At 37.3% G+C, this 20,403-nt stretch overlaps 1 protein-coding gene across 4 annotated transcripts in view; it reads left to right on the forward strand.

Moving 5' to 3' along the window:
* CASK (calcium/calmodulin dependent serine protein kinase) overlaps positions 1-18,306 on the forward strand; it is a 195,638-nt gene extending 177,332 nt beyond the window's left edge. For all 4 annotated transcript variants that reach the window (XM_030450329.1, XM_030450337.1, XM_030450346.1 and 1 more), the window contains 5 exons: positions 4,652-4,732; positions 4,824-4,904; positions 8,675-8,877; positions 11,122-11,205; positions 16,874-18,306. In XM_030450329.1, coding sequence (XP_030306189.1) covers positions 4,652-4,732; positions 4,824-4,904; positions 8,675-8,877; positions 11,122-11,205; positions 16,874-17,050 — 626 coding nt within the window. In that variant the 3' untranslated portion in view covers positions 17,051-18,306. The remainder of the gene's footprint in view (positions 1-4,651; positions 4,733-4,823; positions 4,905-8,674; positions 8,878-11,121; positions 11,206-16,873) is intronic.
* Positions 18,307-20,403: the final 2,097 nt, after the last annotated feature.

A 20,403-nucleotide genomic window follows, 5' to 3' on the forward strand; every position in this document is an offset into this window, starting at 1 on the left:
ATAGAAGTTATAGATTATATATGTGAAAACACTGTGAAAGATTTTCTTTAAGCATTACAGCTGGGAGTAAGAGCCATTGCAGAGTCACTGTGTTTTTAACAGTTACCAAGTATAATAAACTGTGGAATTTTATCCTACTTGAAGTGATTTCAGCCTGAATCCTAACTTTTGGTTTTATTTTTAGACTGCTGAATAATTGATTTGTTTTAGAAAATTTTGAAAGTACAAGTGTAGAGCAAGTGTATCCTTACTGACCAATATTTCTTAGTTTTAGTAGTAAAGAAGGAAGACCCCTCCATTCATGAGCAGAGTTTAGTTCCTGTCTTCTGTTAATATAAAATACTCAATGTATCAAGACTGTTTCTATTGCTTTTGCATAGATATCACATACTGTGATGATAAATATTTTGTTGTGGTCTCATGGGAGACTTGCAGAGATTTTGATTAGAATTAAAAGATATACCAACACTGTAATGAAAGTTATGTTAGATATTGCCTTAATTTCTGGCAGGTTTTTCAGTTGCATTCTTGAATGCACCAGTTAAACAATATAAACTTTCATATTTCTCCTTACTTATACAACCTATGTGCAGCATTAGAGCTCATAATATATCAGTACTACAGAATTTATGTTTATTAGCAGGCCTTTAAAAATAAAATCTCAGAAAGTGAACAGTAATTGTAATTTATACTTCCTAATTCACTGTGACGTTTAAGATGTTAAATACAGAATTAGTTATTATCCTGAAAACCCTTACAAGTAGAGATCGAAAGCTTTAACTTACTTCCTTTTGTTGGTTTAACATTTTGCTTGTTTTAATGTTTCCACTTCCTTACAGTAGCACTAAACCATGTTTTACTAACTACAACCTGGACATAAAACCTTGAGAGTAAACTGGATTTTATGGATCTATGTTTTTTATAGTACTGATTTGAAAGTATTATCCCTTGCTCCCAGCATACATTCCCACAGCCTGGCTGCACCCCTCAGTTGTGCCAGTGTAACTGTGCACAGCCTTGGTATTAACTGAATAAATTGAAGAACAATGCAACAAAAAACAATGGAAATGTAACTTCAGGGCAGTTGCATTTCTTAATACAGTTCCCAGTTCAGCTACGTTGTTAACAATATCAGTGAGAGTAATCTCAGCTTGCTGCAAAGGAATGAGCAAAGGAGAGAGGATGGCCAGGGAAGAAGGAGCAGGCAATACTACAGGAGCAAATTTAGCTCAAAGACTTCCCATCAATTAAATCCTCGAAAGGATTTAAGACCTTCCTGTCTTGATGCAGGGGGGTCATTTTGAAGAAAATTGACAGCACTTAGAGTCACAGAATTTGCCTGCCTTACTGCTTGCCACCATCAGTGCTGTTAGTCACTTCACATCCAAGCACAGCTTTTGCCAAAAATGAGAAACATGGATATTAAAAATTATCAAAATTAACATAAAATAAATTATTTTCAAAATACTGTGTGACACTTCCCCTTTCAAAAAGTTAATGAAAACACAGATTGGGATCAAGGTTTCTCTTAGAAATGTTAACTGATCTGAGTGCCCCTGAGGTATTAAAGGTGATGCCAGTAAAAACCCAGTGAGTGATGACAAACATAGGATATAAAGATACTGAAATGCTGTGGTGCTCACATGAGTTTAAGGTGGTACCCAATTTATCTCTTCTTAACTACTTTTCTCACATCTGGTATTGCTTTAGTCAGAAATAGGACAGCACTCGCTTTTGCAAGCTTTCAATACAGCTGCCTCAGAATATAAGGCAGATCTTTTCTTCTGTTGGATCCAAAATAAGCCTAATTAATTTGGAACTGAGAAGACTAATCCAGTCTAATTGCTCTTACAAGAACAAATAAATTATTATTCTTGTATCATAATATGAAATTCAGTAAATCATTTAATAGTATGTAATCAATTTGGACTTCCTTGTTATTTTTCTCTTAGAAATGAGATTGAACTGGTGTGCAGAGAAATGACCTGGTGAAATATTTAATAGTCAGCTAAGATGAGTGTGGCTAGCTAATGATTTGAAAGCTAAGATTTTGATATGATATGTTGGGATATTACTAGAAGTAGAAATGAAATTATTCTGCAAATCAGACACAGTTTATGAAGTAAAGAGGAAAATACTTTATTTACTTGTTATAATTAAAAGCAAAAATATTCTTCTGTACAAGAAAAATACCCCTTTTTTTTATCTTCTACGCTTGATTTTAGAGTATGGTGTCCTTCAAGAGACAATTTCATTATCATGTCTTATCACTTTAAGTCATTTATAGGCCAAAGTCCACATAAAAAATTAAATTTTTCGTTATTAGGTTCCCAGATGTTTCTGTAAATGTTCTAGAGATACCTAGATATTTTTTTTATTTTACTGAAGTGTTATTGTAGGACTTCATTAAAGAACAGTCTTTAGAACATATTAGAGCCTATGCTTCATATTATACATTAAGTAAAAAATTGCCAAGCTTTTATAAAATATGTTTATCATTTCTTAATGTGATTTATTTGCCTTGTGTTTAGACTATTGCATGGTAAAGTTTATTTTGTGCATATACTTTTTATTTTACTAATATATTACAAGCCATATCTCAATGACCCCTGTACATTTTTCATGCTGTCTTACTCCCAATGGCCTCTCTGCATGTAAGTAACCTGTCAAGTGACAATGCCTCTTTATTTGCTTCTTACTGTTTCCTTTCAAGAACTCCTTTTCTTTATTAGCTAGTAGTACAGAAGCATTAAACTTCAGCCTTTAAATGTGCCCTGTATTCCTCCTCTCTTGTGTATATTAAAAAATTAATCATTTTTGTTTTGCTCCTGAAAACCCTACAATCATTAGTTAACTCTCTGTAGACTGAGACACATCTTCTCCATGCTGCTGGTTTGTGATGAAAGCATTAATACACATACCATTTCTGTTGTTTGTTCCTGTTGTTTGTATCTAACATAATGTGGTTTTGTTCAAGAAGAAAGTATAAGATTAATTTTTCTTACTTTTTTTAAGTAAAAAGATACTTGCAGGCCTAGGCAGTTAGAATGGTAGAGCTGTTTAACATGTATATTTTAGCCTTTTTTAATATGAAAAGAAATATTAATTAGTTTAAATAGTGTGAAGGTGTAAAAAGGGCAGTAGTAGGAATTCCATGTCTGTAGGTTTGCAGAATGGAAGAAAAATATAACCAATTTCTTGCTTATAATATTTGGGGAAAAGTTGAAGGAGATTGTTCTGTAGGATTAAATTAAAAATATTTCAAATAAAATAGGTAGTTTTCATATCTGTATCTTTTCAAAGTCTTAAAGATTCGAGTATGTCAGTTGACTAATTTGTTGTTAGACCAAATTGAAGTAGTTTTATTTTTTCTCTAGGGTAACTAAGAATGCGATTGAATTGAAAAATCTGCCCTATAAAAAGAAATACATTAAGTTAAATCCTTTGCTGCTTTAACAGAGACTTTATTACAAAGAGCCTGTGCTTTCTGTGAGGCTCCAGATCCTTAATGCTTATCTTGGTGGCTTAGGGCAAACCAAAGCTCTTGCCACTGCTTACTTTTCTGAGGGGTTTAGGAAAGGGGGAGAGGGATAGGGATATATCCATCCTCATCCTAACTGATGAATGGAATATAGTTGAGGTGAATACACCAGCTTAGGACTTGGAAGGCATCAAAGATCCCCTACTCGAGAAGCAGTCTTTCCTCCCCTCTTTGTGTAGCGTGCTTAAACACAGAACAGAAAACTCTTATTCATTGTTCTGCACAATTGCTGATTGCTGTAATCTTTATAAAGATTATTAACTGGCTCCTGGCTTCTTTCTCGTTAGAATTCTGCAAGTAGTACCAGAAATGTTGTGTTATTTTGCACAGGAGGAATAAAGTGTTTTTAATGAACAAAATGAAGAAAAGCGAACAAAACTTGATTTGTCCATCATTATATACCTTGGCAATTGACAACAGACTGATAGGCATGCTGGAATTCATTCATTTTCTACTGCAGTTGAAATTCTTTCTGAAATAATACCTTGACAATTTTTCCCTAAATACCATGGAGGTTCTTTTACGTAATGCCATCACTTTTTGTCAGAATTCTTCATTCTGTCACAAGTTTTTAAAGCATGTCAGTTTAACTAGCACGTGTGTTTAAAGAGAACTCTAATTACAATTAACAGGGTGGTTGTTTTGAAGAATAAATGATACAAAGCATTAACACTCTTCTCTATGCATTTCTTATAGATTTTGTTAAAACATCATTATGAAAGTATCCCTATCTTTAGTGTAAATAGATGTTCTCATACTGTATTCATGTTGGTCACTGTCTACAAATTTTTCTTTAGTATTGCTATTTCTTAGGAATGCAAACATGAATGGCATGCCATTTTAGCTAAGTTTTCTGGTCTGCTGAATACTGCATGAAGGGACATGCGAACTTCCTTGAGCATTTCAGTAGCTTTGTTATTGCTTTTTAACAATTTTTTTAATGAACACTTTCGTTAAAATTGCACAATGAAATGGTTTTGTTTTTCCGTAACGCGTTACTTTGTTTCATTAATCTAAAACTTGCTACGTTTATGATTCATAGCACAATTAATTATCACCCTTACTATACCTTTTTGTCTTATCCCTGTGGGGGTTTCTTTTGTGTTTTAGTGTTTGATCAATTAGATCTCGTCACATATGAAGAAGTAGTAAAACTGCCAGCATTCAAACGGAAAACACTAGTCTTACTAGGTAATTTTGAGTTATTATTCTGACCATAACAGCAGAGTCTTGAATGCCTTCTAGTGGAAAATTTGTAATTCTTTTTTGTGTTGTGGATTAGGTGCACACGGTGTCGGTAGAAGACACATAAAAAACACACTCATCACAAAACACCCAGACAGATTCGCTTACCCCATTCCTCGTAAGTAGCAATGTTCAGTGTACTGTAAAATTGTTTGTATCGTCCTTGACACCACACCCCTCCTACTGCCATATGTGTTTGATTCTGCTGAGACAAATCCTATCATAAAGGTGGGAACTGTGATAGGACTGGGGTATATTCCTTTGGGGTTTTTTCAGAGGGGGAGGTAGTAAGTAGCACTACTTTTGCATCAAGTGTTTCTCGATAATCACAAAACTTCTTTTTAAGCATGCTTCTCTCTGTCCCACAGGTTTATGATTTATTATTTTATTATTTATTATTTTAGAATGAAGGCTAAAACATTTTTCATTTTTCTGTGATAATTTACTTTCACAGTTCAGGTAAAATGGGAACAGCCTTGAGATTTAAAACTGCATATAATCCCCATGAGAAGAAAAATAAAACCGGATTTAGACAGAACCTTTAATGTATACCTTATCTGAATGCTTTAAATTAATTAGTCACAGTCTAACTGGTATTATACTAAAATAAGTTAAAGTTTCCAGAGATGACAAGGTGACAAGAATTTAAAAAAGAAAAAAACAAAGAGAGGGAGGAAAAAAACCCCAAACAATTAACTTCACTGCTTACAAGTGAGTTGTTACAAAGAGCACAGGAGTGTTTTCCCTTCATGAAATTCTCTGTTGATACTACAGCAGGAATTTCATATCCTCCTACATGTTCATAAAGGGACATTCACCCTTTTCCTCAAGCTAGGCAAACTGAAACAAGAACATCCAGCTGCTAACTGGCCACTCTTTCAGGCTGGCTTTATGGCTCAGAAGTGACATTGATGACCATTTTGCATTTAGTTTTCTTTATGCCTTGTTAGTGCTTTACTTTAAAATGGCACATATTTTTCTACCTATAAGGATTTTGGTTGTTGCTAAAAAGTGTTATTTTTAAGAACTTATCTACAGACCTATTAGGAAGGGGGAAAGGGTTAGTTGGCTGCTAATTTAAATTCCCCAGTCTTGCTCACTAAGGAGTTAGACAGAAATTAGTGCCAGGAGAAGGAAAACAGAAGGGCAGGCCTTTTGAAAGCACGAGTCATTAGATCCCCCCAGTGTGAAACTGCACTGGTTTATACACTGCTGTTTATATTGAAAGACTAAAATCCTGAATTAGACAAGGGTTTTGATATACATTGTATCTGTACTGTATTGTATTGTACATGTTATTCAATACAGTCAAGATTACAGGGGGGGAACAGTGTAGTTAACCCAGCAAATATGGTTTCCAAAGCAGAGAAATAAATGTTTTGCAGTATGCTTTTCACCCAGTCTCTCTCAAGTATTAACTGTATTGGTGTGGAGAGGTAGAAGCTGAACTAGTTATTTCACCTTCAAATTGTTATTAAAGTAGAGTCACCCCATCCCATGATGACCATGCCTTAAGTTACCTTCATTCGGTTCCACTCTGTGGAAGTGCTGAACTTGCATCCCTGACAGCATGAGAAGACTAAAAAGACTAGACTGCAAATCAGGATGAAATTCAGATGCTTAAGCATCAATATGATATTTAGATCTCCGTTTTAGACATCACCTAACTTCCAGCCCCACTCCAGAAAAGCAGTAATCTTTTTTAATTTCTGCCATAAATCTTATAATCCTATGTGAAAGTTTCAGATTTAAGCATTTAATACAGCACTTTATGCTGGTGTCTTTTAAGGAGACACAAGTTGCTTCCTTATGATAGTGATTTAAATAGATCATATAATCATAGAATCATAGAATAGGCTGGGTTGGAAGGGACCTCAGAGATCATCGAGTCCAACCCTTGATCAACTACCGCCACAGTCACTAGACTATGGCACTGAGTGCCATATCGAGTCGCTTTTTAAATGTCTCCAGGGACGAAGAGTCCACCACCTTTCCAGGCAGTCCGTTCCAATGTCTGATCACCCTTTCTGTGAAAAAATTCTTTCTAATATCCAATCTGAACTTCCCCCGGCACAATTTAAGACCATGCCCTCTTGTCTTACTGAGAGTTGCCTGGAAAAAGAGACCAACCCCCCCCTGGCTACACCCTCCTTTCAGGGAGTTGTAGAGAGCAATGAGGTCTCCCCTGAGCCTCCTCTTCTTCAGGCTGAACAGCCCCAGCTCCCTCAGCCTCTCCTCATAGGATCTGTGTTCGAGTCCCTTCACCAGCTTGGTTGCCCTCCTTTGGACCTGTTCGAGGACCTCAATATCCTTCTTGAACTGAGGGGCCCAGAACTGGACACAGTACTCAAGAAGAGTACTGTGAAGAGATGGGAAGAGATGTGGTGTTTCAGTTATGTCACTAACATAAATAGGATAGTGGAAAAATATGAGAGTAAATCAGTTAGTGAGGGAATATTAGACAAAGAGAAGCAAGTAGATATTGGCATGTCTGTGGAGAAAAGAAGAGCAGATATTCTACAGAACAACAGAATGGCTGAGATCCTTACCTCTGGAGATTATCTGGTCCAACCATGCAGCTCGAGCACAACCTCCTAGAATCAGTTTCCAGGGACTGTCCAGGTGGATTTTGAAGATCTCCAATGACAGAGACTCCACAACCTCTCTGACCAACCTGTGCCTGTGGTCAATAACCCTCACAGAGAAAAAGTGTTTCCTTACATTGAGACAGAAACTCCTGTTTTTCACAAAATCACAGAATTGTCATGGTTGGAAACCAAGTCCAACCATAATACACATATGTCTGTGGCCATTACCTCTTGCTTTGTCATTGAGCATCACTGAAAAGAGACTTGCTCCATGTTCTTTACACCTTCACTTTAGATATTTGCACAAAATTAAGAGATCACCCCTGAGCCTTGTCTTCTCCAGGCTGAACAGTCCCAGCTCTCTCAGCCTTTCCTCATAGGAAAGATGCTCTAGTCCCTTACTGCCCCTTCACTGGACTTTCTCCAGTATGTCCATGTCTCTCTTTTACTGGGGAACGTAGATCTGGGCACAGCACTCCAGGTGTGGCCTCACCAGTGCTGAGCAGGGGAAAAGGATCATCCCCATCCAGCTGATGCCAGTATTTCATTTCATGCATCCCAGGATACCCTTAGCCCTTCTTTGCCACAGGGGCACATCCCTGGCTCAACTGTGTTCAACTGTGTCTACCAGGAACCACACAGGGCTTTTCCTGAGCTGCTTTCCAATGGGTCAGCCCCAGCATTTGAATGGGTTTGTTCCTCCCCAAGCAAAGAACGTGGCACTTCCACTTCCCAAATTTTATGAGGTTCCTGTAAACCTGTTTGTCCAGCCTGTCAGGGTCCTTCTGGATGGCCGCGCGGCCCTCTAGTGTATCAGCCACCCCTCCCAGTTTTGTGTCATTGGCAGTCTTGCTGAGGGTGCACTCTGCCCCATCATCCAGATCATTCGTGAAGGTGTTGAACAGAATTGCACTCAGTACTTGGCCACTGGGATAAAACAGAGATGTTACTGGAATTGTTTAGAAACTGTAAAAACTGTAGAATCTGTCCTTTGTTTGCTAATGAAAGCAAAGGTCTTACAGTCTTGACTGATAAAAGGTTATTTGTGACCTTTTGTTCTTTCTTGTGTGTTGGGCAAGTCAGGAGATGAAGGGACATAGAAAATGTAAAAATCAACACATATCTCCCGAGCCCCTGCTTTTCCCAGCCCCTGTCATTCTGCTTGCCACAAGCTCTTGCTTTGTTGTTCTCTGTGTGATTTGACAGGTCGTCCTTCAGTGAATAGGTATTGGTAAATGAAGCAAAAAGCCCTATATAGTCCTAATATTGCTTATGTACTAAAATGATTTTGTATTTTCAGACACAACCCGACCTCCAAAGAAAGATGAAGAAAATGGGAAAAATTACTACTTTGTATCACATGACCAAATGATGCAGGATATATCAAACAATGAGTATTTGGAGTATGGCAGCCATGAGGATGCAATGTATGGGACAAAACTGGAAACAATAAGAAAGATCCATGAGCAGGGACTAATTGCAATACTTGATGTAGAACCTCAGGTAATTAATCAGAAGTATGTGAAAATGATATTTGCCACAAATCCTTCAGCCTAATTTTATTGATACATATTTGTTTTTAGTTATTGAACACTAGAGAAGTTATGCACATTGTAATGTGAAATAAAAGTCCCTGGAACACCAAGGTTTCAGTCTGGGAAGTAGAATTCTGGTAATCAGCTGATTAGAAGAACAGACAGCAGAAACAAATTCATGGTTTGGCTTGGTATATAGCCACTGTAACTTGAAAATCTACCCTCTAACTTTTTACTGTATTAGCCTCATGTCCAGTGAAACATGTCAGAAGAGTGATTGTCAGGAGTAAAGTTTCAGTATTTTCAAAAATTCCTGTTGTATTAGATTGTTATCTTGTTCCTAACCAGAGTCTTGGTTCCATATCCTACTGAGAATGGCCAGAAACATTTGTGGTCAATCACCAGTACTCATCCTGTTCCACAATGATCAGATGAGGGTTGTTACTTTATAAATTCCTTTCTTTGTTGCAATATTATACTTTTTTGGAAAAGGTCAGGAAGGAAAATCAGTTTCTTTGTAAACACTTAACAGTTGGCTCATTTATTGTATAAAATCCTAAGTGGAAAATTCTGATATATTTCCTTTGAAATAGTCATGTACTCTATGACTTTTAGTAGACGTGACTTTTAGTTCATGGGGGCATGTTTATATGTTTTATTAAGTTGAACAACATGAGTATGAACAAATGTGATGTTTATATTATTCTTGCATTTTGAAGAAAAGGGAGAAAAGATGAATTAAAATTGTAACCAATACTGTTATGTATTTAGATTTGCTGCCTTTTTTCTTTTGTGAATGGATTCAAGAAGATAAAAATCCTAAAGAATTTCATAACAGAAATGAAATAATGAATTATGTAGGACAGTTTGCATAGTATGCTGGTGTGGTGCTTTTCTGAAAAGTAAAATCCCACATATAACAATTCTCAGGGAAAGCAGCATTTATAGTTCCTTCAAATGGAGCAGCTGTTTCAAGTAAACTCTCTCGATGAATCTTTTCAACTTGTATTATTCAGAAACATCACAGTTCTCAGAAGCCATTTTAATCTTTGTTAGAATACATTTATATTTGGTATCAGCAGCCTTTGCTAAGTGTCCTCCAACATGTGTCTTGCAAGCCTCTTTCTTGATCAGCTTCCTCATACATTCATCTCAGCTCATTAAGGTCAGGCTATTAATGAACTTGTTCCTGCTTATCTTACACCACTTGCCTGTTTTCCCTTGGGTACTCTTAGTTATGCAAGGGTTTTTTTGACTTTCACATATGTCATTTATCTCTTATTTAGGGGAGGTTGGTACAGATTTTATATATAGGTGGGTTTCAAGCAGCAGAGATAAAAACTGCTGTAGCTTGGGAAAAGGATAGATTATAGGAGTTTGTTGGTTTGGGGGTTTTTTAAGAAAAAACTTTGGAGAAGACAGGAAGTAGAAAGACCAAAATAAGGCTGACCTTTAGTGGTCTTACTTTTATCCTGTCCATCCATTTAAGTTCAGCTGAGGTATGTTTACGTGCTGTCCTGCACTTCAGTCTAGCTTGGATCTGTACCAAAGTTTCACATATGACAGCTCTGTGTGTCAATAAATCATTACTGAGTCAACTTTTTAAGGAAAGCTCTTTTATTTTGCACAGAACCATTCATTTGTTTCAGAAGATTGGTGCTGCATTTACTCCATTAGTGCTATGCTCACATTTTAAAAAACTTCACTATGCTTACTTTTTAAACTCTTGAAAACTTTCACATCACATTTTAATTTGTTTCAGAAAATAATAATAATAATGTGTTGGTAGGTAGAAAAAGTCAAAAGTTAGTTGTAGTCTAATAAATATTTATTCTTAAATATAGTTGCCTTTTTTTCCCTATTTATGGCATGACTGAATTTTTTCACTTGGTGTTAATCATTCAGTTTAAAAATGCAAACAGAACTATGTGCTCTTTGAGACTGTCTGGAAAGAACCTCTCTGAAAATGGTGAAGCTTTCATTATCTTGAAAACTCATTTAGTTAAGAATATTATACTGTTTTGCCACCACAAATGTAAAACAATGCAGAAAGTTAAGTGTCTGTATTACTAAGATCTTGACTCCAGATCAGTTAAAAACATATACCAGCATTGGTAAATCATGATTTAATATGCTTTGTTTGTGTGACTAACCTTATTTCACACTGATTGTTGGGGGAATTCTTCTAAAGTACCTGATTTTTTCCACCTAGGCATTGAAGGTCCTGAGAACTGCAGAGTTTGCTCCTTTTGTTGTTTTTATTGCTGCACCTACGATTACCCCAGGAATTAATGAGGTATGGAATGTTGCAATCTGATGTAGTATCAGAGACAGAATTAAGATTGAGACTCAAGTACACAGATAAGACTCTTCAGTTGTTTCCTTATGTGTAAATGGAAAGACAGAAAGACAGTTGTATGGCAGCATTATTGATTTAGATGTATCTGTTGTTCATTAACCAATTTTTCTATTCCCAAATATGAACTTGAAGTTCATTTTGATATGAAGAATATGAAGAAACTAAATTGAAGAAACAGGTGTCCATGACTATGCTGTCATCCTACCCTTATCTTTTAGCGTTTTTTTATACAGCAAATATATACAAAAGTAAGCTTATTAATTTCAAAGACTGTTCTAACAATTGGAAGCTTTGACCAAAGGGATAGTTGTTTGTGGAATTATATTAAGTCTTCATGGAAAGTCAACATCCTGAATTTCTACTTAGTTTTTATAGAGTGTCTTCTCTGCAGATTGCTACTAATTTCAAAGATGATATCAAGCAATTCTGGATTTAGCTCACAACAGGGCAAACAGTATTTATAGAAATACTTTATCTGCTTAGTCTTCCTTTAAACCATGATATTAAGGTATTTAATCAATTGGCTTTGTCCATGAAACTCTTCCAAACCTCCTGGCTGTCTCCTTGGTCATGCAAAATTAAGGTCAGAGGCCCTGTATCTACAGCCTGTTTCTACAGAAATGTAATTATAATATCCTAAGTATGAAACTATGACATCACATCAGAGGCTTGCAGGGAATGAGGAACAAGGCAAACATGAAAATGCAAGTGTTTTGATTTGTTATTAAAATAGCAAGTGGAGTGTGGAAAGTACTGAGCTTGTGCTGCAATTTTGCAAGCAACTGAGGCATTCTCTTATTTAGCTATTGCTGAAGGGAGCAATTCTCTCTGACTTGCTTCTGGGCCACGTATTTACAGTCTTCACTGGACATGGTACTTACCAGATCCTTCAATGAGCTACTCTAGCTCTAAATTGGATGGATTTTTTCTGTTTTCAAGCAGCTTACAAAGGCTCTGACAAGCACCAATGTGAAATAATACAGAATATATTTCAACATATTCACAGAATATTTCACTGCACAAGCAGTGAAATAGTGTAGCCAGGGAGAGAGATGGAAGGAGAAGAAGAATCTTTTAACTTTCACAGCAGTAAGTTATGTCATTTCACAGTGCTTTATGGATGCTTACTCCAACCAGTATGTTACAGGTGTACAGATGAAGATTTCTCAGAACATCACAATTTGCAGTGTTAGTGAAGTAATTGTTTAGCTGCTGGTGTTGCCATGTGCTGTAAATCACTACAATCTTGAGATAATGCTAAGAAGTTGTATTCTACAAATAATTTGTCTTTGTGCAAGCAAATGGCATCGCACCACTTAAAAAGTAGTTGGAATTGTTCTTAGGATGTGTCAGGCAAGTATTGTGCCTACAGCAGTGCTCAGGCAGCCAGGTATTCTGTGGAATTACATCAGTGCCTGGGTTTCTTGCCGCCATACCTGTGTCTCAGCTCCTAATAGTCTTCCTAGGCCTCACTCAACCACCAGTGATACTAAACATTTAATCTTCTAGGTATAGGAAGTAATTCAGAGACATTTGGGACAGTTCATATGTGAAAGTGTTTTCCATAATACATTGGGAAAAGGACAGAAATGTAGATTTTATTGTAGTGGTGGGAATGTATTTGTTCATTTGTTCATGTCAAAGAAGTGTTAGGAGAAGTTGTATGTTCTAAATGTTTGCATCCATGCTGTAAGACTGTCTATTTTAAGCCCCTGTGAATAAAGTCTCTGTGCACACAAGGTTCACTCAGGCACACAGATTGCTAAACTGGGCCCACACTTCCCAAAGCATCCTAATTAATATACCAATTAAACTTAAAGAAAGGGAGGGGCAGGAAATGGCAGTAGCAACAGATCTTTCCAGAATACAAGGTTCATTTTCCCAAGGTTTACTGGGCTGCGTGAAGGGAGATAAGCAAATTGTGTCTGTGTGTTAGCAGCCTGCAAGGCAGTAATTAAGGGTGGAGAGTGTGTGCTTCATATTTTCCATTCATGCTTCCTTTTTGGAAGGTTCATTTGCATAGTGAGTACCCCTTTCTGTTTATCCTGTTATCCTGCTTTGTTTATTTTACTTACTCTTTTTGAGAACACTTCTGTAAATGACTGTCCTTTTCTCCCCCCTTATGTTTTCTTAAATTTCATCTTTTCTTTTCTTTTTTCATTTTCCTGCACTCGCACTAATTGTACATAGCTGCCAAAATGGTGCAGAAAGTTGCCTGTAAGTACCAGCTAAGGGCTGTCAAGGTAGTCTGGGTTATTTCAGTAGTTTTAGAATGTAGATATGCTTGTTCCCATTGAACATTACTTTTGCCACTAGAATAAAAATTTTATGTAATGATGACTTCCAATATCCACACTAAAATTATCTGCTAGTAAAAAGAAACTAGAGAGCAACATTTCTACTCTTACAGCTGAACATCTAAACTTTGTGGTAAAATCAGTGCAGAGGCCTGATCTTAAGCATATCTCTTTTGAGACACTATAGCCCATCATAGACCACACAAAATATCTTAGTAATCAAGGACCACACAGCGAGAATATTCTGAATTTTAGCTATGCTTCGTCCCTTTCTGCAACCAAAGAATAAAGAGAATTTTTCTGAAGAAGTTTGCAGTCCGTCAGCTGTTTAAATTGATGAGAATTTCTTTCTGTTAGAGCAAAATTGGCAAAGGTCTGACAGTGTGTTTACACACCATTCACAGCCTTAGAAGGGAATTTAAGTTGACTGTGATTGGACTGTCACAAGCAGCAGCTATTCTCATATGTACCTTAAGGCCAAAAAAACAAAACCCCTGCTTTCAGAAACTGAAGATGTCACTGGTGGCCATAATGCATGTAGGAGAGATTTCATGGATAAAAGCCAAGGTTTATCCCTTTCTGTCCCAGCTATGGTGGAGCAAGAGAGATTAGGAATGTGAACTGAATGCCAGTGATGGGAAAGCAACATCTCTTTCAATAATGGACACACAGCAGCTGGACCCACATAATGGACACATTTCATGAGAGCTAAGGGAAGAAGAAAAGACAGGAGAAGTCCTGCTCCCATGTATGAAATTACTGAAGTTGTGGCCCTTAGTTTTCTGCATGCAGCTAGCTGAACATTTTCAGAATTATCTTTTTTTACACCATTGAGAACACAATTGCTGGAGAATATTCTTCATTGAGAATAATCTGTGATGTTCACTATTCAAATTTTAATTAAGATATTTTAGAGAAATTGAGAGGAACTTACTCCAGCAAAATTTTGAAGAAGTGTTAGCTTTAGAGCTGAATTTTGGCATTACAGGCAGAGGAAACAGCAAAGCCTGACATTGTTTTGAATGTCCAAATACATACTACTTATTGTACAGATACTAGAATCTGTGATAGATGAAAGTTTGGTGAAATTTGGTCCTGCTGCAATGGCCTGTCTGAAATTTATTACTGCCCCTAAAAGTACATGAAAGAAGTAATGGTTTACATTTCCATCAGGCAAGGAGATTTAGATATTCCAAAACACAAGCCACTTTGATCCCAGTAAAGTTGGATCTACGAGAAACTAAGTCAGAAAACCATTTAATTTAATATATATATTTTTTTAAGTCTTAGTTTTGTGACATCTGTGTGGGCAAGGTAAATACTAGTAATCATTCTTCTCTACCTACCACTTGGTAGGGAGATTAGATGAGATAGCTGTAAGTTTTTACATTTTTATGGTCAGTCACAGTAAGATAGATGCTTTAGTGAGAAAAGTTCATTCTCATTCTAGGTAAAGAAAACATTGAAGGGAAATCTGAATAGCAGTTAAATGCTATATGTAATCCTAACAGTTTTAAGGCTTCACGGGGAGGGTTCAGGTACTTTTATCCTTGTGCCATGAGATTAAAACTTTTCAAAAGTTGCCATATGATTTTCCTAAGACAGGTTTTTAATATAAAAATGATAGCTTTAAAGCACTGAAAATATTCTGCTTTACAATTATGGGTTTTTTTTTCCTTTGTAGACTAATTTAAGCAGAAAAGTTTAAATGCTCTACTGATATAAGTTGGTGTCTCTTTTGGAATCTATGAGAAGCTGGCAGTTTACTTAAATAGGTTTTGGTTTAAAAACACACTCCCCGTATGAAATGTTCCACAAAAGTATTTAATATTGCTATTGATCTGTATCATCCAGTTTGTTACTAGCATAAATTAAATTTGCATTTGCTGGGCATTTTCTGTGGAAGCATCACTGGAGCACTTGTCTGACTTTGAATGAAATTTGTAGTGATTATCAAGTGAAGGCAACATCTGGCCCTCAGCAGAGAAGCAGAACTGTAACTTTGGTACAGAACTTCCCCAGAAGTGTCTGGCTTCATAGCTCTGGGAAAGAAGAACTATCTCAGTGCAGGTTGTTCCCCTCAGAGGACCTGAAAGCAGCTGTTTCACAGCTGTTTGTCACTGTAATTACAAATTCGTGGGAACTTTGAACAGAAAAAAAGGGAGAGGGAGAGTCTCTAATCAGCTGAATAAAATCCTATTCCTAGGATAATTTCTTGTGAAAACAGCTATAGGCACTGTGTCTGTACTTCCTGCAGCCTAGAACTCTGTTATAATAAAGTGTATCCCAGCTTATGGATCAAATAGGGTGAGTGTATGAATACTGTAGAGCAGCAGGAGTCTCTCTATTCTGGTCATAAGTAATTTTCCCCTATGTCCACTCCGAACTTGCAGGACTTGATTATGTTCCTATGGCTATTTCAAGGTTCCTGAAAGCAGCAAATGTATGTTGGTTGTTGCTTTGTTGGTTGTTTTTTTTTTTTTTAGTTTCCAAGTAAATTTGCAGGAAGAAAATTCAGACTCAGAGCCCTGTAGTTAATTGCTCAGAGCCCTAGAAAGAAGCCTTTTGCAATCCCATTCCCTGAGAAAGGACCTCACCCACAAAGCCCATCGCTGAAGCGCTGCCGGCTGCAGAATCCAATGGCACACCCACAAAGCAGGATGCACTCGTTTTCTTAAGGACATTGACACAAAGCCATTTTGAGCACCAGGCCACTGTTGCTAGCCCATCTTGAGTGTGGTCTGTGTGGTTCATCTTCAGGATCTCACACCAAGAGGTGCTGGAAATGGCAAACTCTGAAATAGGAACCGGAGAGTAATGAGGAGTAAGAACTTCCTTATCAGTAGATGATCAGTGAGGACTGATGTTGAACAGAAAGTGTCCCAAAACCAGGAACAGCTGATACCTGACAATGCACCCTCCCCTGTTTCTCATGTTCTTACCTGGACATAGGCCCAATAGCTTCTCTTTGTGCACTCTGTACATTTTATTCATGTCTGGTCACTGCCCCTGTCTGTGCTGCTTCTGTAAGCTTCCATCCTCTGCCTTGCTTGTTTAACACTAGAGCAGTGTTGTCTCAGTAGTGTCAAGAACTGAGTGACGGTTGAATGTCAGCTTCCAGAGAATGCCATTTCTCCCGTGTGATTTCCATAGATGTAGGTGGGGCATCTAAACCACCTAGGTCTCCCTCCCTACAGCTTATTTGCCCGTCTCCTTCTCTGTTAAGCAACGTTTAGAAAGATGTTGTTGAAGAGTATGAAAGGATCCAACTTCTCACTCTCCTGTTTTCTTTTCTGACTGCCAAACAGGATGAATCTCTTCAGCGCCTGCAGAAGGAGTCTGAAATCTTACAGAGAACATATGCACACTACTTTGACCTAACAATTATCAACAATGAAATAGATGAAACTATCAGGCACCTGGAGGAAGCCATCGAGCTTGTGTGTACAGCCTCACAGTGGGTCCCGGTCTCCTGGGTCTACTAGACCAGTCACGAGAGAATTGAAAAAAAAAAAAAATCTGTCATTACTGGGAACCACCTCATACATGGAAAACCTCTTCGTTTTTGACCTTGTGTCAACAGGTCTTGGCCCCTAGAGACTACCTAGATGTAGTGTGACCTAAAATATAACTATTGTCATGTCCAAATAGATAGGAGGCAGGGGAAAAACGTTAAACGCTAATTTAAAGAGACAGTATCTTTTTTTAATCATTTCTCCTAAACTTTAATAAAATTGTATCTTTAAATAAATGTATTATTCAGTCCTTTGGAATGTTATATTTTTGGAAATCATAGCTTTTTATTTCAAGGGCCCCTAAAAACTGCACAAAATAGATGCTGCTTTCTATAATCTATTTTAATAGTAATAATAATATGTTTCTGTTACTTTAACTTGGGGGAGGAACACTACATTCTTTTTAGAATCTGATTTTATGGATTGAAACACTTTGCTTTCCTTTATTTATTTGAAGTAATTAGTCTAGTGGTTACAAAACAAATTCATAAAATTTAAAGGCCTTTTTTCTTTTTTTTTTTTTTTTTTTTTCCTAGGGTAGCGTTTTTAAGTACTTTTGTGTAACATCCAGATAATGTGATACTGTCTCTTTGAAGAACTCTGTAAAACTTTTAGAAATTTGAAATTGGGTCTTGACTCTTAATGCATGTGGACAGTCGCAAGCGTTCATGCCGTTGGTGTATCTGTGTTGATAAAACCTGTAATCTACAGCAAAGTACATTCCGTTCATGGGAACACGTACCCAAGGGAATAAAGTAAAATATTATTCTGACTAAGTTGTAAACCTATGCACATCCCTTGCATTTTGGGCAACTTTATAAAAAAAAACAAAAAAAAAAAAACCACAACTGATTTTTATTAATAATAATCATGTAGTGAAATGTGTTTGTAATTTTGTCTCAATTTAATTTGTTGTAAGGTGGGAGGGGGCAATTACTGGTTTCACCATTTCAGATCTGTGTTGTCTGAGAGTATTAACGTTTTAATTAAGTTTAAGCAACGAAATGCTGATTTTTAATATGTATGTAATTGTTTAAAAATGCACACATTTTAAAAGAAAATACTGTGCAATGAAGAAACCAGTTTAGGCATTGCGATAAACTGACTATTCCAAAAGACTCATCTACAGCAGCCCTGTAAATTCCTTTAAAAATGGTAACTGACTCTACAGTCTGACCAATTTTTTTATTTTAAATATACTTCCTTTTATGTGTTCAACAACTAAATGGTTTTGGGTCCTTCATTTCATCGCAAGGAGCTTCAAGAACAACAACTGACTGGTGCAGTGAGAAAAGGTTTCTTCAAGTCTTTTAAGGGCACAGCCTGTGGTCTGTTTCTGAGGCTCTGCTCCACTTGTAAAAGCACAAGGTTAACTAATTTAGAATTAACTAATTTAGAATTAGAGCAGAGCCACGTACCCACCTACTGTTTTGTTTCCCTTGCTTCTTAATGCTCTCACTGGCTCAGCTGGTCTGCATTTTTTTCTGAAAATGGTCACTAGAAGCAAACATTGCCACCTCTTTTTAGGTGTCAGAAATGCATTGTTCCTTAAAAGGATTTGCCTTCAAGGCTCCCTTGGCTGTGCTGTTGTGTAGCATGAAGTTGAAGTTTAGTGTTTATATTAAATTGATGCAGTGTTCTCAAAAGATTTATTCTCAAAGCTCTCAAGATCAGCTATAACTCATCCATGGGCTGTCCCAGTTGTTTGGGACCACTGCACTTCTCATCAGCAAAGGTTTTCATGGCTGAACTTTTATGATAAGGGTGATTATCATGAAGGGCATAAGTTGCTAATTTTCTCCTGTCTACTCCTTCTTCAGGTTAGGTGCTCAAATCTCTGTTTTTGTAGAATGTTGAAGTCCAGCTGGGGATCCCATCCAGCTAGGTCAGCCGAGGTGCAGCATCCCCAGCACAGCTTGCAGCCTGCAGCACAGGAGGGGACTCAATCCCTCACTTGACCTCAGCTGTACCACTGAACACGCTGTTGGTATAGCTGGAATTCTGTGACTGCACCCCAAATGAAATACTGTAACTAAGTACCTTGAGTTTATAGTTTGTGGAAAACCAGCAAGAAACTCTGTGCACGCCTCGCAAAAGCAATCCCCTGGATAAGAGGGAACCTATTGGAATAACAGTAGCTGCTCATCTTTCTGAATTTAGCCCCTATAAAAGGGGATAGGTGTAAACTGTAAGGTGTTTAGTGAGTAAGAGGTAATTTTTCAAGCAGTCATGCTGTGTCATTTTAGTCCTGGATGAACCTCAGGAGGTGATCCTGTAGATCAGCTGTTGCGGTGGTAGCTTTACACACTAGCTGAGCCCATTGGAGTGGCAGGTTCATTCACACTCAAAACTACCTCTTTTCCCAGTAAAGCACAAAGATGGGAAGACCTACTGAAAATCAAGCAGTGGAGTGTTTCTGATGTTAGAAATACAAACATCTTCTCTGGTAAGCGTTGGTATCTGACTTCAGTGACACTTTCTTCGTCTCAAAGGCTTATGACATTACACAGGTAAAGTAATTTTAATAATTTGTGTATAGTCCACTGTAAACATTCTGACTACGCAATTTTGACTCTGTTAATGTGAATTTCTTGGAGTTTCTACATATTCAGCCTGTTAGGAAAGGTTCTTCTGCCTTATGTAGACTATAATATGTACTGATTCAATGTAACTTATACCCTTTTCTTCTCTTAAGTGGAGCTACCATTCAGTTGATATTACACAGTAGAAAGACTAACTTGATATTTGTTTATTTTATTTTCACTGTAAAGCCTTCTATCAAGAGACAAACACTGTAAAGCACACCAGTTAGCATACTGTCCTGCCTCCTCTTTACCACAGACTGTTTCCCTTGTAGAAACCTTCAGTAGCAAAAAATTCACTTGGAACCCCCCCTAGGCTCTAAGCACAGCAGAACCATGCGACTCACTGAGCTGCTTGAGCTGGTTTCAGCATAGTCCCTGGAAGCACAGAGCAAGCCCAGGACTCCTCAGACTGCCCAATCCACACCTCCCCTGCCTCCTGCCCTGCCCAAATGATGCATCCAATGCATCTCTGGTATTTGTGTGGTAGGCAGAGGGCAAAAGCCTGCCATAAACTCAGCTGGAAGCTTCACTTGCCTACAGAAAACTCATGCAAGTGCAGAGCTGATGTTATGATTCTTTTTTTTTTTTTGTATTTTTCTTTCAACCACCAACTGGAGAAGCGTCCTCTTAGTACTGTAAATATCACTGCATAATTTAGAGCTCCTCTTGGACTTCTCTAAATTTATACTGAAAGTGTCCTCAGAAACAGCCCTGGGATTGAAAAGAAACCAATATTTG

Source organism: Calypte anna, chromosome 1, assembly GCF_003957555.1.
Source record: "Calypte anna isolate BGI_N300 chromosome 1, bCalAnn1_v1.p, whole genome shotgun sequence".
Lineage (NCBI taxonomy): Eukaryota > Metazoa > Chordata > Aves > Apodiformes > Trochilidae > Calypte > Calypte anna.